Source organism: Bombus affinis, chromosome 15 (genome assembly GCF_024516045.1).
Source record: "Bombus affinis isolate iyBomAffi1 chromosome 15, iyBomAffi1.2, whole genome shotgun sequence".
NCBI classification, from domain to species: domain Eukaryota; kingdom Metazoa; phylum Arthropoda; class Insecta; order Hymenoptera; family Apidae; genus Bombus; species Bombus affinis.
The window spans coordinates 1,968,948-1,985,453 of NC_066358.1; the positions used below are offsets into that span (position 1 = coordinate 1,968,948).

The following is a 16,506-nucleotide window of genomic DNA, read 5'->3' on the forward strand; positions in this document are numbered from 1 at the left end:
ATCCTAGAATTCGACAAAGTATGAAGGATATACTTAATTGGTCTTCGAGGGAAGGAAATTTTTTAAGAGACCTTAATGTACCAGAGGAACTTCTACAGGTCCTATTTCCGATGACTTACAGACTCAGTGCACAGTGTGTAATTTGTATAAGCAAACATTTTTTAAGCAAATCGAAATCGTGGAACCCACCATCGGAGCTGGTGGGAAGTCATGAGTGCCCCTACTCCGAGTAGAACAGCTTGCGACCAACTACATACTATATAGTACTTCCATTTGGAGAACATTCACGTACTTAATGTGAGTGTGGCTCGAGCTCAGTTCTGCAGTTTTGCGCGCGCTATTCACACGAGCCACATTGTACCCTAAACCCTGAACAGTCATAACAACATAAATGAAACTGTCGTATTTAAAAGTGAAAATGAAGTCTTTAATACTCATCGCTTAACTGTGCCATAAAATTTTATACTTGCTTCGAGTAAAACGTTCAAAAAATCATAACGAATCCTGGAACAAATATGTTATGAGTACTGAGAAAATTATACACCACTTTCTATAACGATGTTAGCCATTTTTGAGAAGCTGAAACATCGTCGTAAGAAGTCGTCTAAACGTTTGTCTTTTAAGTCAACCGAGGTTAGAAACATAGTGTCAGAATTTGAGAAAACAAAGGATAAGAAGAAGGTGTATAAAAATAAGTTTACGTCAACTGGAATTAAAACCAAAGTTTTTGGATATAGGAAAGCAAAGAATACAAAGGTTCGTAACAAAAAATATTTGCCTTCTAAATCAAGCGAAATCGAAAACTATGTTCCAAAGTACGAGAAAACAAAGGATTCTCGTCCTTATAATGAAAAATATTTGTCTCCTAAATCGAATGAGATTAAAAACAGTGCTTTGAAATATGAAATAACGAAGGAAGCACAAGTGTATAATAAAGAATATTTGAAAAATAAGAATTTATCGATTATGACTGACGACGAATTTGACTCATGTGTAGAAAATTCTTTTGTTCGAATGAATTTAATGGAGAAGAAACCTAGCAAGGCTAATGATCTTTCGAGAAGAAGTTTAGACGAATATATAATTGTGAGTGTCGAAGAAAAGCCTGCGACACTTATCACGAAGAATGTACATGATAATAGTGATTCAGAAAGCGTGAAGACGAGTATTGTCTCGGGGAAGAACTGCTGTACAGCATGTAACGATAGATGGTACAGGAGGTTCAAGCAACTAGTTTTGAAGACAAATAGGATTTCTCCTTGTGTGGTAACAGGGTGAGTGTAATTTACGAATATGGAAAATTTATTAATGATAAAATTTGTTAAGTGGTCAATTGTTAGGTTATACCGGATTAGTAAGAAAAAATTCGTACGTTGAAAAATAAATTGCTCTAAAATCTTTCTTTGGAGAAAGTACTGCAAAATAAAATTTTTTAATTGTACATATACGTATATTATGCATGTCCCTTCAAAGTATTGTGAATTATGAAAGTAAATTCATATAAGGAAAATACGATAACATTCGAAATCATGTTTCCACGTAGAACCATATAAATGAACCATGGCAACTTGGATGAACAAATTGCCTGATTATTACGTACTCGAAATCGCATTAAGTATTAACGTATGCAAATCCACATGCCACTTATTTTCTTTTCTCTGGATGCATTCATCCATAGTGGCTTAAATAACTCGATGAAGGAGTAACAATTAAAATTTATGTATACACATCGCAATCGATGAAACTGTTATCGATTTTGCTAATTTAAGGTTGAGGATGTTCGATGTCGGAAGCGAAATAAACGATATCAAAGTATTATACGCCTATAATACAGTATTATATCAGATAGTATCATATCATATCATACATTATATAGACATCACATGTCACTAAAGTACGTTTCGTCTAAATATTACAAGCAAAACTGAGCTAAAAAATATAGATTAAAAAAATTTCCGAAACTAAATTCGAGTCGCAAATCTCTCTGATCTAGATAGTACGACACAGAATTGTTAATTCGTTATCAAACACGATGCACCTGACGACGAAATCGATTAACAATGGCATCGAAGAGGCTACGGTCGTCGAGTCGATTGGATCGTTGGGTGGCCATCGTGTTTATCCACCGAATAGATAGAGAGCCACGGAGAAATCGACGGATGTGACCGACGATAATGCACTTCTCACGGTTAGAAGACACGGTGCACGTGGCAAGGGAGTTTAAAGACCCGCTGGAAAAGCCGGCAGCCGTTGTTTATGCAGGGAAACCAGCGTTGGTGAGTCATTCGAGTAAATGACAGCGTGGAGTAACGCTTGCGTGCCCACCATCGCACGAAACGATAACCAAAACGATAGTTGAATAGATTGTACGTGGGGAATATTTAATTTTACATTCAATAGACGAGAGGTTTAAGGCAATCTATAGTATAGCTTTAACAAAGAAGTAGGTTTCTAAGACGATTTCGTCGATTTTGAAAATTGGTTACGTAACTTATTGTTAATAATCCATTAAGGATCAACGTTGCTTCAACGTTGACTATTGTTTGAATCATTTCGAATAAATATTTATCTACGACAATTATTAGAATAAATTCCTTTTGTTGGAACGACTATGATTGAACTCGGGATACGATAAGATAAAATTTTAACTTTGATGAGATCAATTGTTGGATATGGCGTACTTCTAATTAAATTATATCGTGTTGTATCTTATACTCCGTATATGTACAAGAATTGAAAATTTTGGTCAGCGATTTTAAAAGAATTTCATTCCTATGTCGTTTTCTCGAAATCTGAGAATATACATCAAGTAGTATTATGTTCAAAAATAGCCATACTCGCTTATGCGTGTCGACAATACGAAACGTCGTTGCACACAATAGTTTCTAATTACGTATTACCCAAGGGCCCTGTTCGAACTTCATTCAGCCCTAAGTACACGGTACGTGAGTCGAGTGGCTGTGTATGCGACAGGATCTTGCGCAGAACGTGCGTAATGGACTTCCTGCGTGCATCGAACCTGAACACGCCTGTCTCTGTATTCTGACATTGGACGCGGCTTTTTCATCTTCCTAGAAACGACTATTTTCATGCTATACGTGGAACGTGAATCCTTGATCGACTGACTATCGATTGGATTGATTTATGTAGTTCTTAATGTTATTTCGAGAACAAAATGGCCAACCTCTCGTAAACAATCATATTTTCACAATTTCCGTGAACAAAATTGTTTATATCCACGTCTAATGTTTTTACTATTCTGAGCTTCCGAAACGTCTGCAAAAATGTTGGGATACACATTAAAGTCTTTACTACACGATACAAATAATTTTTTAGTCAAACGTTCGAAAGGTTTCTCAAGAAAAATTAAAATACGCTTCGAAGAAATTCACGAGTGGTATTTCACTGGAATTGTAAGAAATCCGCGTAGTATACGATGGGTTAGTACATGTTTCTAATTCAAAATTTTCAGGTATTTATTCTGTCGAGATAGACTTTGAAATTTGAATGAAATACTATTTAGACAGATAGATAATTCTTTTTACAACGTTGCATGTTTCTTCAGTGATTTGTGTCATCTTTAGATTAAAAAAAGGAAGTGATTAAGAAAAAATAATGATAATAAAGATATGAAAAGAGAAGAAAGACTAGGTGCAACTTACTTCGCGGTTGTGAGGTTGTACTTCGATGTACGTTGATACACGCACAAGAAATACTCTCTATATTTGTTGCGATAAACAAACGTAAAAATGTGAACAAAAGCTATTGATTATTATAGATTCAGGAAAATATGAGTTACAAGAACATGTGAAATAAAATAAAAAAGGATACTCACAAGTTAGGAAGAAGATAGTAGATTTTGTGTGCATTTCTGCTGGCAGTTTGAACGATTGCGTTTGATAAATTTGGGTGTATACAGAATAAAGAACTTTTCATATCTTGGGAAAATATAGATGCCATGCATTTTTCTTGTAAATTGCAGAAAATTACTGCTACCTGCAAGTAAATAAATTAGATAGGTTGAAAGATTAGAAGAAATAGTTATATAAACTTTTTGATCTATTGTATTTTAGGATTTATAGGGTTCTTAGCAAGTGTATGATGCCCGATAAGAATGATACTAATTTTAAATAATATATATTGATAATTTATAAATTTTGTTTCTTTTACATTAGGAAAATATTATATTATATATAGTATTATTTACTAATAATATTTATATACTTCATTTCATTCGTCTTGTCTATGAAATCTATAAAAATTATGAAATTAAAAATTTTTATTGAAAAGCTTGAAGATAACATTAAAGAAATATAAAATTCGATTCTTTTAAATAACAATCCATAATATTTTGTAATAATTTAATTAAAATAATTAGTTAAAATAATAAATGAAGGCTAGGAATATAAATTAACACAGATTTATCACAATAAGGATTCAAAGGATTTTATTTCGCACTTTTATTTTGCGAAGTTGTGTTAATATATATTAAGTACATTTAACAAATTGCCTGAAAATAAATTATGACTGAAATGAAATTCTTCAATAATTTGTATTTATTACATTGGCTAAATTTATTTATTATATTTATTTACAACTATCTTGAAGATTACATAGAATTTTTATGGTTTATTCAGAATTAATTATTCTCATCCCAAAATGGCTTCACATTTTGGTAAAAAAGAGGATATTCACGTGAGATTAAATCGATAATTTCATCGTATTTAGAAAAATGCAACGATCCATGTTGACGGTTCCATTCGTCGCCAAATTCTAAAGAAGTTTCCTCCCTCGCAATTGGTCCAAAACAGTATAAGGAAGAGACGAAGCCCATAGTCTCCATGAATATCATGACTAAAAGAAGATTATTAGCAAGAGAAGTCAGCATATCTTTATTGGTCGCGTTTCGATGTCTGGTTAGGTGATTCATTGATTTCATTAGACTATTCATAGAGCTGTCCACATCTTTTATTATCTCTGTAAATGAAACATTTATCTATATTACATTCGTACTTCATGCTTAATAATATACTTTATATCTTCTTCGTACAAAGTTTATAAAGAAAATTTCTATGTATTTAATGTTTGGCGAATAAAAGGGAAATTATCGGACCTACCATGACACTTAAAATTTCTCATGATAAAATGAATAAAATATCTAATTCAACTGTAATGTAATATAAATCGTGGTAACCTGATTTAGGACGAGCTACAACACGTTCCCGCATATTTTCAGAATCCAAATCTTCGTCGCTATTCCACTCGACTTGCGATGTGCTCGTGTCTGACGAGCTCGTGTCTGACGAGCGCGGTTCCTTTCCACTGGAGCTTCCGCCGCTGTGGAGTTCCAGTAGCTTGGTCATCCAGTCCATCAGACTAGATAAAACCTTCACGTGGCTCTGCCAAGCTTCCTTAAAGGTATCTCTCATTCCCTCCGCGAAGAATTTTTCGAAATCGACCGCAGACCGGTGCATTTTATTTATCGCACCGAATGTTCTTACCATCGCTCCTTTTTTGTATGATTTCAAAGCTTCCGAGATTTCACTGCGCCTGGTTGAAAACCATATACGCATAACTTTCACATTTCTAAATTTGTACAGAAATTTTTTAATTCCTTTTGATTATTGATCCTTCTAAAGGATTCTAGTTACACATATTAAAATTTAATTAAATCAACCTTAATCGTATAAAATTTAATCATACTAACTTCAGCGCTGCCTTTTTGTTCTTACTCGCGGATTTTGAAAATCTACTTAGTTTCTTTTTGCCATCCTCGTAAATACCAAAGTACTGGCACAACTCATCGATAAATCTTTGTCCCCACTCGCTTTCCGAAAATGTGTCGCCAAGATCGTTAACAGCACGATGGAAAGAAGATCCTCTGGGTATTTTTCTATCCAATATTCTTTCAAACACGTACTTCGTCTTCTTTTTAATTTTTCGTGGCATTCTTCGATCGGGTTTACAGGAGACCTCCGTTTCTCCATATTTATCTTCCATAGTTTTGCAATGACTCAAGCTTCGAATCGCCCTTGTCCACGATTTCGCGTCAAAATTATGCATTTTCATATTCGATGATTGTCTCGAGCTGCTTAGGCATTCATCGAAGCGTTGCAATTCACGAATGCACTCGTCGTAATCGATTCCCCTGTTGCTCGTCGTTGAAAGACAAAAGAAAATATGCCAGGGCTTTCGTCTTGGATGATTTTTGAAAACATTCGTTTGTGAAATGTTCCTTAAACTAGTTTCTAAAGTTTTAAGTGTGATTTCCGGTGTATGTTTCATCAAATCTAGGATTGCTCGATTTAGACTGAAAGAAGATCTACGCTTCCTATTGTTCGTTATTTGCACCAGACATTGCGATAGTCTGTCGCTAAATTCTGCTGCATCATTCACTACGCCGAGGAATTTGAAGCCGTTAGTGTGTCTATTTAATTGCTGGAACTGTGTGAATATTTTAGCTTATGAGTTTTTTGTAGAGTTAATCGTAAAAATAGTACCGAAAAATTTCCTAGGAGTCTTTAAAACTTGTATAATTGATTATCAGGTTGTTTGCTGATATACATACATAGAATAAAAGGTTTCATATTTTTCAAGTTTTCGAAGAAATAATCGAAGAAATATAGAAGTTAGGAACAGTAATAAAAGTAATAACATAGAATTAATTACATATTCTATACTTTGATTCAGTAATTTACCTTATTAACAGAATTTTAGTGTCATATTACTATATTAATTATTTTAATTTATTATCAATTATATATTGATATATAAGTTCACTAATTTATTACTTGAAAGACAGAAATCTTTATTATTAAAACCATTAACTATACAACGTAAAGCACAATTAACAAGCAAAATACCTCGTTCAATTTTCTCATTTGCACAAACCTTACTTCCACGGAAAGTCGTATTTCCTTCTCCGAGATACAAACCAGTCGATGATTTAATTTCATTAATCATGTTTCCTAAGTCTCGTATCACGTATATACTTTGCAGCAGCAACTCAGAGAACCAATCATCGGACAATGGATCCTGACTCGAACGTTTTTCATATCGTTGAACGGTATTAATTAGCCCACAATCATTAGCGAATTGCATGAGCTTTTTCCTTATACTTTCACATACTTTTCGAATAGTTGATAGCAGACCATATGAATCAGACGATGTAGATCTTAATACAATCGGTTTGTCTATAGGCTCTGCTATTTTCGAAAAGAAATTTCGTATCGTCCTTTCCAAACGATGCACTTGATTCGGATTAACTAACACAAAGGCATTTGGATCTGTTCGAGTATCATTTGGAATTGGAGAATTGCTTCCAGTAGCATGTTTAGAAGTTGAAGGATATAAAATGAGGCCTATGTGAAAATATAAATCTCTCTTGAGAGTCTTCCAATTTATGTAATTAGTTAAAAAATATAAATAACTGAGAAAGGAAAAGAATTCCGTTTTAGAGGCTTACCTAAGAATACGAGAAACGAAATTAGCTTGAAAATCATGATGAAAATAATATACACGTCTGTAACATCGCTCCTTCTTCACTATTTTATATATACTTCGGTATATCTAATTTTCTCGTTCTCAAAATATCGAAGGAGACTCACTTTTGATAACACGATATGAAATATTGCATCGTTCTGCCATTCCCAAGTGCATTACAGATTAAACTACCATATATGAACCCTCATAAACGTCGCTTTACATCCGCAGTTTTTATGAATTTCAAGTGAAATATTACCAAAGAAACGAAATAAATAGAGATAAGTAACAGAAAGCGAGACAACGTTAAAAATAGGATCAAGGATACGTTGAGTAAAAAATTCAAGGATTTCTTTGCAGCTTCTTTTAGTTTCTTCCAACTACTACCAGCAAACAATACGATATACGCTCCCGTTCATAATTATTAGGCCACTTACAGGAAATGAAATAAACTCAGAAATGAATAAGAAATTATTACATTTTTCTATATAATATTAATTTCTATTTATTAAATTCCTCATGTAATTCTTGCAAATAATTTTTATCAATCTTTTGGACATCATCCTGCATGAATGCAAAGTTATGATTGACTAAATCTTAATAATTTCAACCAACCATCAAAATTAGGAAGTGTCCTCGTACGGACCGTACTTTATAATGACAGTGTACTTTGTGGAAAAATATTCAGAAAAATACAGAAGACACTTAAATAGCCAGCGATAAGAATAGAAGCCACAGAAAGGAAAAATTGGCATTTGTTAGATAAAGGATCATCGACTTCCGACAAAACAGATGTACCGTGATGCCAACGACACTCGACGAATTCTAAAATCATCTCAGTTACTTAAATCATCCTTGGCAACGATCTGCAAACTCTTTTGACACACCTGCCGTGTAAACAGCACGGTACCATTCTGATGACAATTGTCGTTTCTGAACGTTGACTCACCGGTGCTATTTGAGAATCATGGCGCCATCAGCATTACCAGTACCGACCAGTTACCAAGATTCACAAATCTCAGTTTCCACGAAACGATGCTCGTGTAAATCCACGTTTCCTGTCTCCGTGCGAGCTATCTTTAATTAAAGAATAATTGAACAGATAAAGAAGGTTGTAAACGCGCCAGATAAGAAAGTAGAAGATCAAGGATAGTCGAGAAGAAGTTATTGATGCGCAGTCTGTGAGCATCCGCCATCTGGTGGCTGGAGAGGAAGCAACAGTGAATGGAAAATGTCAAGGCGTGTTATTCACGGCAGTGTTGACTGCTTCGAGCTGACCTACCGGTGTTAACTTGTTGTTCGCCGGAATTTCTGACGATACTCGTTTAACATTGTGTGATTTTAGCAATGAACGATTCGTGGCTCTTGCTCGAGCTATAGAAAAGACGTTTCATCGACGAGAGAAAGTTAATTTGGTCTATTAAAGAACGTGTAGGAGGATGTTATGAATTTCATTTGGGCGTAAAGAACATACCTGCCAGAATGGACGAGGAGACGATGTGGAAAGATTTCTATCACAAGATTGTTGTGGAGAAGGAAACGAAGGAAAAGGAGGAGCAAGAAAAATCAGAACACGAAACAAGGTAGAGAGAGAAAGAGAGAGAGAGAGAGAGAGAGAGAGAGAGAGAGAGAGAGAGAGAGAGAGAGAGAGAGAGAGAGAGAGAGAGAGAGAGAGGAACCTCTATAATAGACAATTAATATACTGGAAACCATAACTTTCATTTTCTTGTTTACGTGTGCTAGTGTTTAACATGTCGTTTGCGCTATTAACAGAGAAATGGGATTGTGCTCGTGGAATATATCTAATCATAAACATGTCAATAATTAATCTTACGTGCTTATAAAGAATAATGCAGTAACGTACAAACATTTCACTTTATATTGCAAAAGTAATATCTTAAAAAATGGAAACTAATATTACATAAGCACATAATAGTTTTTACATGTACTGTTATTTGCTAGCGTTTACTTGCCATCCTGTTATGCAGTTAACATTAATTGTTAGCTGAGATTTATTTAGTTCTTAGTTATTAACTGAGATTAGTAGATCTGTAGTTGCGTACAAACATAGATTAGCTCTTTTAATAGAATTAGTCATGCTGCAAAATAAATTTCTATTAATTCTAATTTATGCGACTGGAGTTATTTAATTTAAATTTTCAAATCGAAAGCGAAACAGTAAGCTTCTTGTATCATTTCCAAAAATGGGCAAGTGTCGTTCAGTAACCAATCGCTTTTGTAGAAATTATAACTCTCCAAAATAAGGCAACTTCAAAGAAGAATTTTGTTCGATCACAAGCATTCAAATGCAAATAATTCTCGCTTAAACGGAGTCTGTAGCACGTCGATCTTATGACTCACAGTGATTACCAATGCAAAATGTAATAGATAAAAATGTATCAGGTGATATAAATGGTGGAAAGAGTCGCTCAACTTGTTTCTGTTGCTGCGCTTATCTCCACGTTTTATCGTTTTCGAGAAAAGTGTTAAAAGTTAACGTATTCGTCGATGTTTTCACGATGGAATACCACGTGTTCGTCTGTGATGACAGCGGTTCGTTGTTGCAGCGGTCTCGTTCCAGAACAGACGCTCGTTGCGTTTTACTCGTTGGCACGTTGGAATGACGATCTGAAACTCTCGTATGTGCCACATACGCGCGATCTATTATTAAAACCAGACTAACGCGCGTTGTCCGGAACATCTGTAGAGGAATTGTTTCTCCAGGTCGCGCGAACGAGCGTAACGAGCCACCGGGATTCGTGACTCAAGGTCGACGTTTCGCGATTTATTGCCAACGTGATTTAAGGTATCGCGATAATCGCAGTGACAAAATATTAATTGCATCATAGAGATTGCAAAGTATGATTGCAATTGCAAGTGCGATAATTGTAACGGAGGAATATTAATTGCGATACGTTAATGGCGATTGCAATGCAAATTTGACGGTACAAATTTGTTGCAAGATTGGGATAATCCATATGGAATTCGTTTTTAATTGCAGACGTTGAACGCGGAAAATAGGAAGTTTTACATAAAAAACAGACAACTTAAAATTACAGTATCTTTTAACGAAGAATATATTTAAGTACAAAAAAAATTGCAAATTACAATTGACCAGAGATTTATTAATATAGGTGCAATTGAAAAAATGATTCAAAATTTTTAGACGTCATTTGGATTTCATTACGTATATAAGAAAGCGTCTTTGTTTATATTAAGTGGCATCTATAAATATGCCAGACAGAAGAGTTGGTCATCCGTTGATGTCACACGAGGAAAAACAGTTTGCACAAAAGTAAAATGCAAAGGAGGTTTCATCCTACTCATACAAACGCTCTACGAAGTATAGCGTGTAAACTATATAACGAGACTGTCGTATTCCACACGATCTCCTTAAACAGAAAAGAAGCAATGTGCAGACATACGTGTTAATTAATTCTTTAATGATGTCTCAACTATTGCATTGCCGCCGATGACAAAAGCTCCTCGAGACGACTAAAATGGCTACTACAATCTGTTCAGATACCATTAAACGTGTATATAAAACGTTACGGATGAATACCATTAATTCTTCTTATCATTCACAAATATTTAGTAGAATCTAAATATACATGAGTCTAGTGGAAACCAATGATAAAGGCAAGAAAACTAAAAAATAGACTAATAGAAAACATATGTAGCAATAAAAAACATAAAATTTGGACGTAGAATCGTTTTAAAAGATCAACGACGAGTAGGAAAACTGCGGAATTATACTTTCATGAGACCAAAAAGATAAATTAATATAAAATATACTAATAGACTAATAGACAAAACGTTATAATTACATATATCGTCCAAATCCAAAAAAATAATTTTACGCGTTGTTCACTTGTAATTACAATTAATGAACAAATATAAAAATATACATGCAGATTCTTTTTAAAAGCCAACGACGAATAGCAAAATTACATTTCTAACGAATTAATACGAAATAAACGTAGTAGGAAAAATCAGTATAAAGTGAGAAACAATACAGATACGATCTTACACCAAGAATATACAAATGTTATAAATTACTAACTTACCCATTTTCAAGAAGCCATTTCTCACGATCATACGTTTAATTAATAAAAAAAAGACGTAACACTATACGATTTTCCAATTATGAAATGTTCATAATCAACAATAGCGAAGTGAGTTAATTAACTGTAATTGCCAGTGTTATTACGTATCGAGTCAGCAGAAATCGCGATGCTTTTTCCCATAGGTCAACGATATACTAATGTCGGTGAAGACGTCATCCTGACTACCCCGGGAATTCCTTATTTCCGTGACGGATACACAGCTGTGCAGAACGTTAAGTCATCAGCGCGTAGGTGAATGTCCCACGGGAAATTAACATTTAAAAACAGGTTACAAGATAAAGGACAATATTGATAAGCTTGAAGGCGTACGAATATAATTTTAGGACTTTTTTGAAAATAATACAGTGACCAATTTTCGTTTGCATTTGTCCTCGAAAATTACAACGTGTACATGGTCACGTGAAATCACATAAATAGTCAGACATAGAAGTTAACGCGAAGCGAATCTAGTCGGCTGGAATTTTGTAACGATAGGGACCACTGAAGGCCGTTCGTGACTTACATCACTGAGGACCTTGTGCTTCTTGTTCGCAAGACAACAACGTTGCCTTACAGTCGTATATCTGTAAAAAATTACGTAAAATTTCAATATATACATGGTGTCTCGTTTAAGTATATTCTCTGAATAGATTAAACGTTTATTTCCTGAAACTTTTGATAACAAATATCCAACACTAAAACATTGTATGCAATTATTAATACAATCTCAGTTTGTATTTTGTTAAATATAGGGGACAAAGAACTAATTAAGTTCGATAATATTATGTACTTCTTAAACCATTGAAACTGATTCAAATGAAACACGCTGTATGTACGCTGTATATGTATATTGATGCACATACACATATATCAGATACAGAATCACCCATAATTATTCGAGAGATGAAGAAAGAGAGAAAAAACGATACTGATTTTACATTTTGCTTTGATTTTATTATAAAAGTTAAATAAGATATCTTGCGAATGTTAGAACACACGTTCCTTTATGAAACGGTTAATATTGCTCCTATTTTACGTTGCAATTGTACGTGCTTTAAATCTAAACTATTTAAGCAACGTACGTTAAATTCCGAAACCGTCCAAAATGGTAAGTTCGAATTGAATGAGAAATAATTATGAGCAACAGTGTAAATAATTACAGCCGAATATTTTTCGTAATTATCAAATACTTTTCTTTATTTTGAAGTTGTCTACATTTCGTGCAGTTAATTATTTGACCATTTTTATAATAATCTTGGAATGAATTATTTAAAAAATAATTATTAGATTGCATTAGTATTACTTTATGACACAGAATTTTAGTTGCATATAATTTTCCAGAATGTTACTATAAAGCGTAGTTAATTGAACTATAATTTATACTTCACGCTGATATTTTCCATATCCTGTATGCTGAAAGCAAAAGACTGCAATTTAGCATGATAGTAATCTCGTTGAAGGATATCTTTAACGTTTTGATGTATGTATATTATAATGATATACAGATTCAGTTATTTTTTTCGTATTCTGTTTTAGAAAATGTATTCCCTTCGTGTAGTCAAGTTAATCCATGAGTCAATCCACATAAAATCTATTAATAATTTAAAAAAGAAATCTCAAAGTTTCTAAAGATATACATCACCGAGGAAAATAATTAAAGAGCATACAGGAAAGTATTTTTGTTCCACTTAAAAAATATCTTTCAAGCAGATTTTTTAATTCTTTGATATTTCAAAACTGTTACGTAACTCAGAACATTTAACAACTTGGTGCATATTTTAGCACACGATAATTATCGTAGGTCGAACAAGTTGTGCTTTCCTCGTTTTCTATGTAGTCATTTAAAGAACAAAAATTTTGCAAGTTATAAATGGTAATCGGTACCCGATATACTCGCGCCAATCAAGCGATTACAAAGCGTAAAAACAAAAGTAAAAAGTACAAACGTGTTTGGAGAGCCAATCCGCGATAGTGTACCAAGACGAAGAATGTAGTTCGGTGAATCATGTCTCTTCGGTCAAGTTAAAAATAAAAGAGGTTAGTTGGAAGCAAAATGTACCGTAAAATAAAGATGTTAGAAATACCGTAAGAGCATGTGGTTTTCCTTTCCCTGCTACGTGAAAGCTTGAAAGAAGGGGAAATGTGTGCGTGTGTGATTTCGCCCATTTTACAATACAAATATTTTATCCTTTTTTGCCATTAGTATTTTGATATTATATTACATTAAAAATATTATTGACATGTAAAGGAGTGTGAAAATTTCCTTAATTTTCATATCTTTCAAGTTAAAAGAGTTTCCTTAATTTTAATGATCTTTAAATTGCCAAATTTTCTTACATATTATCATATTTTAAGATGAATAACTGTTCTTAATTTCGTTATCTTCTAACAAGGTTTATTCAGTGACAAAACAGAAATTTATAGAAAATCCAGAATAGTTTGCAATTAAATGCAATGACTGGGAATTGGAACAAAAGAGTACCTTGAAATTGCGAACAAAGTTCCGGAGAATCTAAAGCTTCTACGATACATATGCAGTTATTATCTTTTTTATTGATCCAGAAGTAAACGTGAATCATGCATGTACCGATATTTCCAGTAGAGTATTTATTGCGCAAGTAGAGTCTGTGAATTGGTACAGGGAAGGTAATAAGCGGGGAAGTTCTGATTTTATTAATTATTCTCGAGAAGAGCTGATCGTATTCCAGCTAAACAATCGAGAAATTACCATGTATGTTGTTACAATATATCGTGAAAGTAGTTTCATTGTTAGGAATCGTTGTATCGTATCGAAATAATGAGCAAAGCGGTGACAGTAATTAAAATGATTGAAACTCGCATTGCTTCGTTTTCTCGATGAATGAGAAATAGTTGGTTAGTCAAATTATTGTCAATTATTTTCATAAACAGCACATTTCAAAAGTATAAAGGCATCTAATTTTCTTATTTCATTCAATTTCATTGCACAGCAATTTTAGTATAATAATTTTAATAATTTTCTCGCAATAGCAAAGTACCGCAAAATTGTTAGCAGATATACTAAACCAAACTTTATTCTCTATTCGTTAGTAATTAATTATATTTACGAAATTCTATAACTTAACTACAAACTGTATATCAGTTACACTATAATTTTAGCAGAATAATATTATTAATGTTTTAATAATATAAAAGTTCTTAAAATCGTTAAAAGATATGATAAATTCAACATTATTTTTTATTCCCTGCCAATTATATTTACCAAGTTCTACAATTCTTCAGTTCTACGATACTACGATACAATTCTTGAGCTATAAAATATATGTAACGAGAGATGTAATAATGATACCTGACGCGCTTGAATTATGGGAAAATTTGATGTACCATTGATGTTGATATTGCACGATATCTACTTCCTTCTTCTCTAGTTCGCCTGAAGTCCTCCGGCAGTTTGTTGTCAGACATGCTCCGACTGACACATTTTACATCGACGTCTCATTCTCCTGCAAGTATACCGTTCTACTAATAGCAGGTCTAACAGTGAAGTGAGCATTTATCATACATTATGATAAATTAACCGCGCAGATCAATCAAATATTACGTGCAGTGAGATTTAACAAATATTACTATAAAATCATAGAATTATTAAAACATTTATGTTTATTCTTCGGTGAAGGATTTTAGGATATTTTTCTGGAAATTACGTTTGACGATTATCATAATTATATAGTTTTCAATAAAATTCTATAATTTAGAATAAAATAATTCTGAATTTTAATTTTATGGTTAATAATTAAATAATTTCGAATATAATTTTATGATTAAAAATTAAATAATTTCGAATATAAATTTAAATTGTGAAATTAATTGTTTAACAAAGTGAGATATAATATTATAGAATACAAAAATTTGTGGAGCAGGAAATATATTCATTTGCAAAAAAGGAAATAAGAATGTAAGTACATTATCAAATATCGTTGGACGCACAGTCTGATTGAACTATCTGAATCTACTTTCCATATGCATGACCATGATACGAATTTATCTGTCTTCCAATTATGACTCTTCGATAATTCCTTAACGACACAGAAACCATTGAGAAATAATATACGGAAGCATAAACACTTGGATAAATTATTTCACAAAAGTAAAATTATTTCCTAAGAAACAGTTTATTTCACATATTGATTGGTTTCTTACTAAATCAAATACAGACTCTCGTAAAATAATTACTATAATAATTACTATATTATTACTATATATAATTACTATAATAATAAAATAAAATAATTACTATGCATGTGATGAATCGATTTTTCGATTGTTTCAAGTGGGAATTGCTCATAACTATCAAACATATAAAAATTGTCAACCAGTTAGCCAAAAACAATTAGAGCGTTTCGTGAATCGTCGGTGTTATTTCGTGAAGCACGTGTGAAATGGAGAATTTGTGTTTTTCTTTCGAAGGAGAGAGAGTCGAAAAATGGCGCACTTCCAAAAGCTGGACGAGACGCATCCTTACTACGCGATCGCCGCAGCTCGAATGTCGCAAAAACCGGAAACGAAACCGGTCACCGTAGGCAGATTCTATTGGAAATTCGCTGCGTTCAACTTCATTCATAAAAGGTGAATTGTGTTGTTCGTTGCTTAAGTAACGGGAGTGTACTATGCGACAGAGCTGTATACTTTCTCTTTTCAATTGCGAAATTTTACAAAAATTTACTTATATGCTTTTTCATAGAAAAATTTTGAAACATATACGTACACACCATTGATCAAATATCGAATCATTAATATTCCATAAAATTTAAAAAGCTAGGATATAATTATTTATTTGAAGTCGTATATATTATATTTTATGTCCAGCTCTGAAGTATAGTTTACTAAATGGACTCTACTTGATTTATATAGTAGAATTCAGCGTAGCTGCTTTCCAAAA

General features: G+C 33.1%; 2 protein-coding genes across 8 annotated transcripts in view; one reads left to right on the forward strand and one right to left on the reverse strand.

The window, feature by feature from the left end:
• Positions 1–543: 543 nt before the first annotated feature.
• Positions 544–16,506, forward strand: part of LOC126924911 (protein unc-13 homolog 4B) — a 36,778-nt gene continuing 20,815 nt past the window's right edge. For 2 of the 6 annotated variants that reach the window (XM_050739888.1, XM_050739889.1), the window contains exons 1-2: positions 544–1,274; positions 16,035–16,193. In XM_050739888.1, the coding sequence (XP_050595845.1) occupies positions 559–1,274; positions 16,035–16,193 (875 nt within the window). In that variant the 5' untranslated portion in view covers positions 544–558. Of the gene's footprint in view, positions 1,275–8,531; positions 9,066–14,964; positions 15,113–15,465; positions 15,523–16,034; positions 16,194–16,506 lie in introns of those variants that run through there. The other 4 variants (XM_050739893.1, XM_050739891.1, XM_050739890.1 and 1 more) reach the window with 4 other exon arrangements.
• LOC126924912 (uncharacterized) lies at positions 4,550–7,619 on the reverse strand. Of its 2 annotated transcripts, none has more exons than XM_050739896.1 (5): positions 7,466–7,619; positions 7,129–7,361; positions 5,708–6,444; positions 5,195–5,550; positions 4,550–4,977 (listed from the first exon to the last, which is right to left on the reverse strand). In XM_050739896.1, the coding sequence occupies exons 1-5, from the start codon at positions 7,500–7,502 to the stop codon at positions 4,640–4,642; spliced, it is 1,701 nt and encodes a 566-aa protein (XP_050595853.1). In that variant the 5' UTR covers positions 7,503–7,619; the 3' UTR covers positions 4,550–4,639. The 2 variants fall into 2 exon arrangements, with proteins under 2 accessions (XP_050595853.1, XP_050595852.1); XM_050739895.1 differs by having other exon boundaries at positions 6,892–7,361.

Excerpts from the sequence above, each read along its gene's own strand:
- LOC126924912 (XM_050739895.1), bottom strand. The coding sequence starts at position 7,502 with ATGATTTTCAAGCTAATTTCGTTTCTCGTATTCTTAG. Across the intron at positions 6,445-6,891 it reads CGACTTTCCGTGGAAGTAAG|TTCCAGCAATTAAATAGACA; the intron begins GTTTGTGCAAAT and ends ATATTCACACAG. Across the intron at positions 4,978-5,194 it reads TGTAGCTCGTCCTAAATCAG|AGATAATAAAAGATGTGGAC; the intron begins GTTACCACGATT and ends TTTCATTTACAG.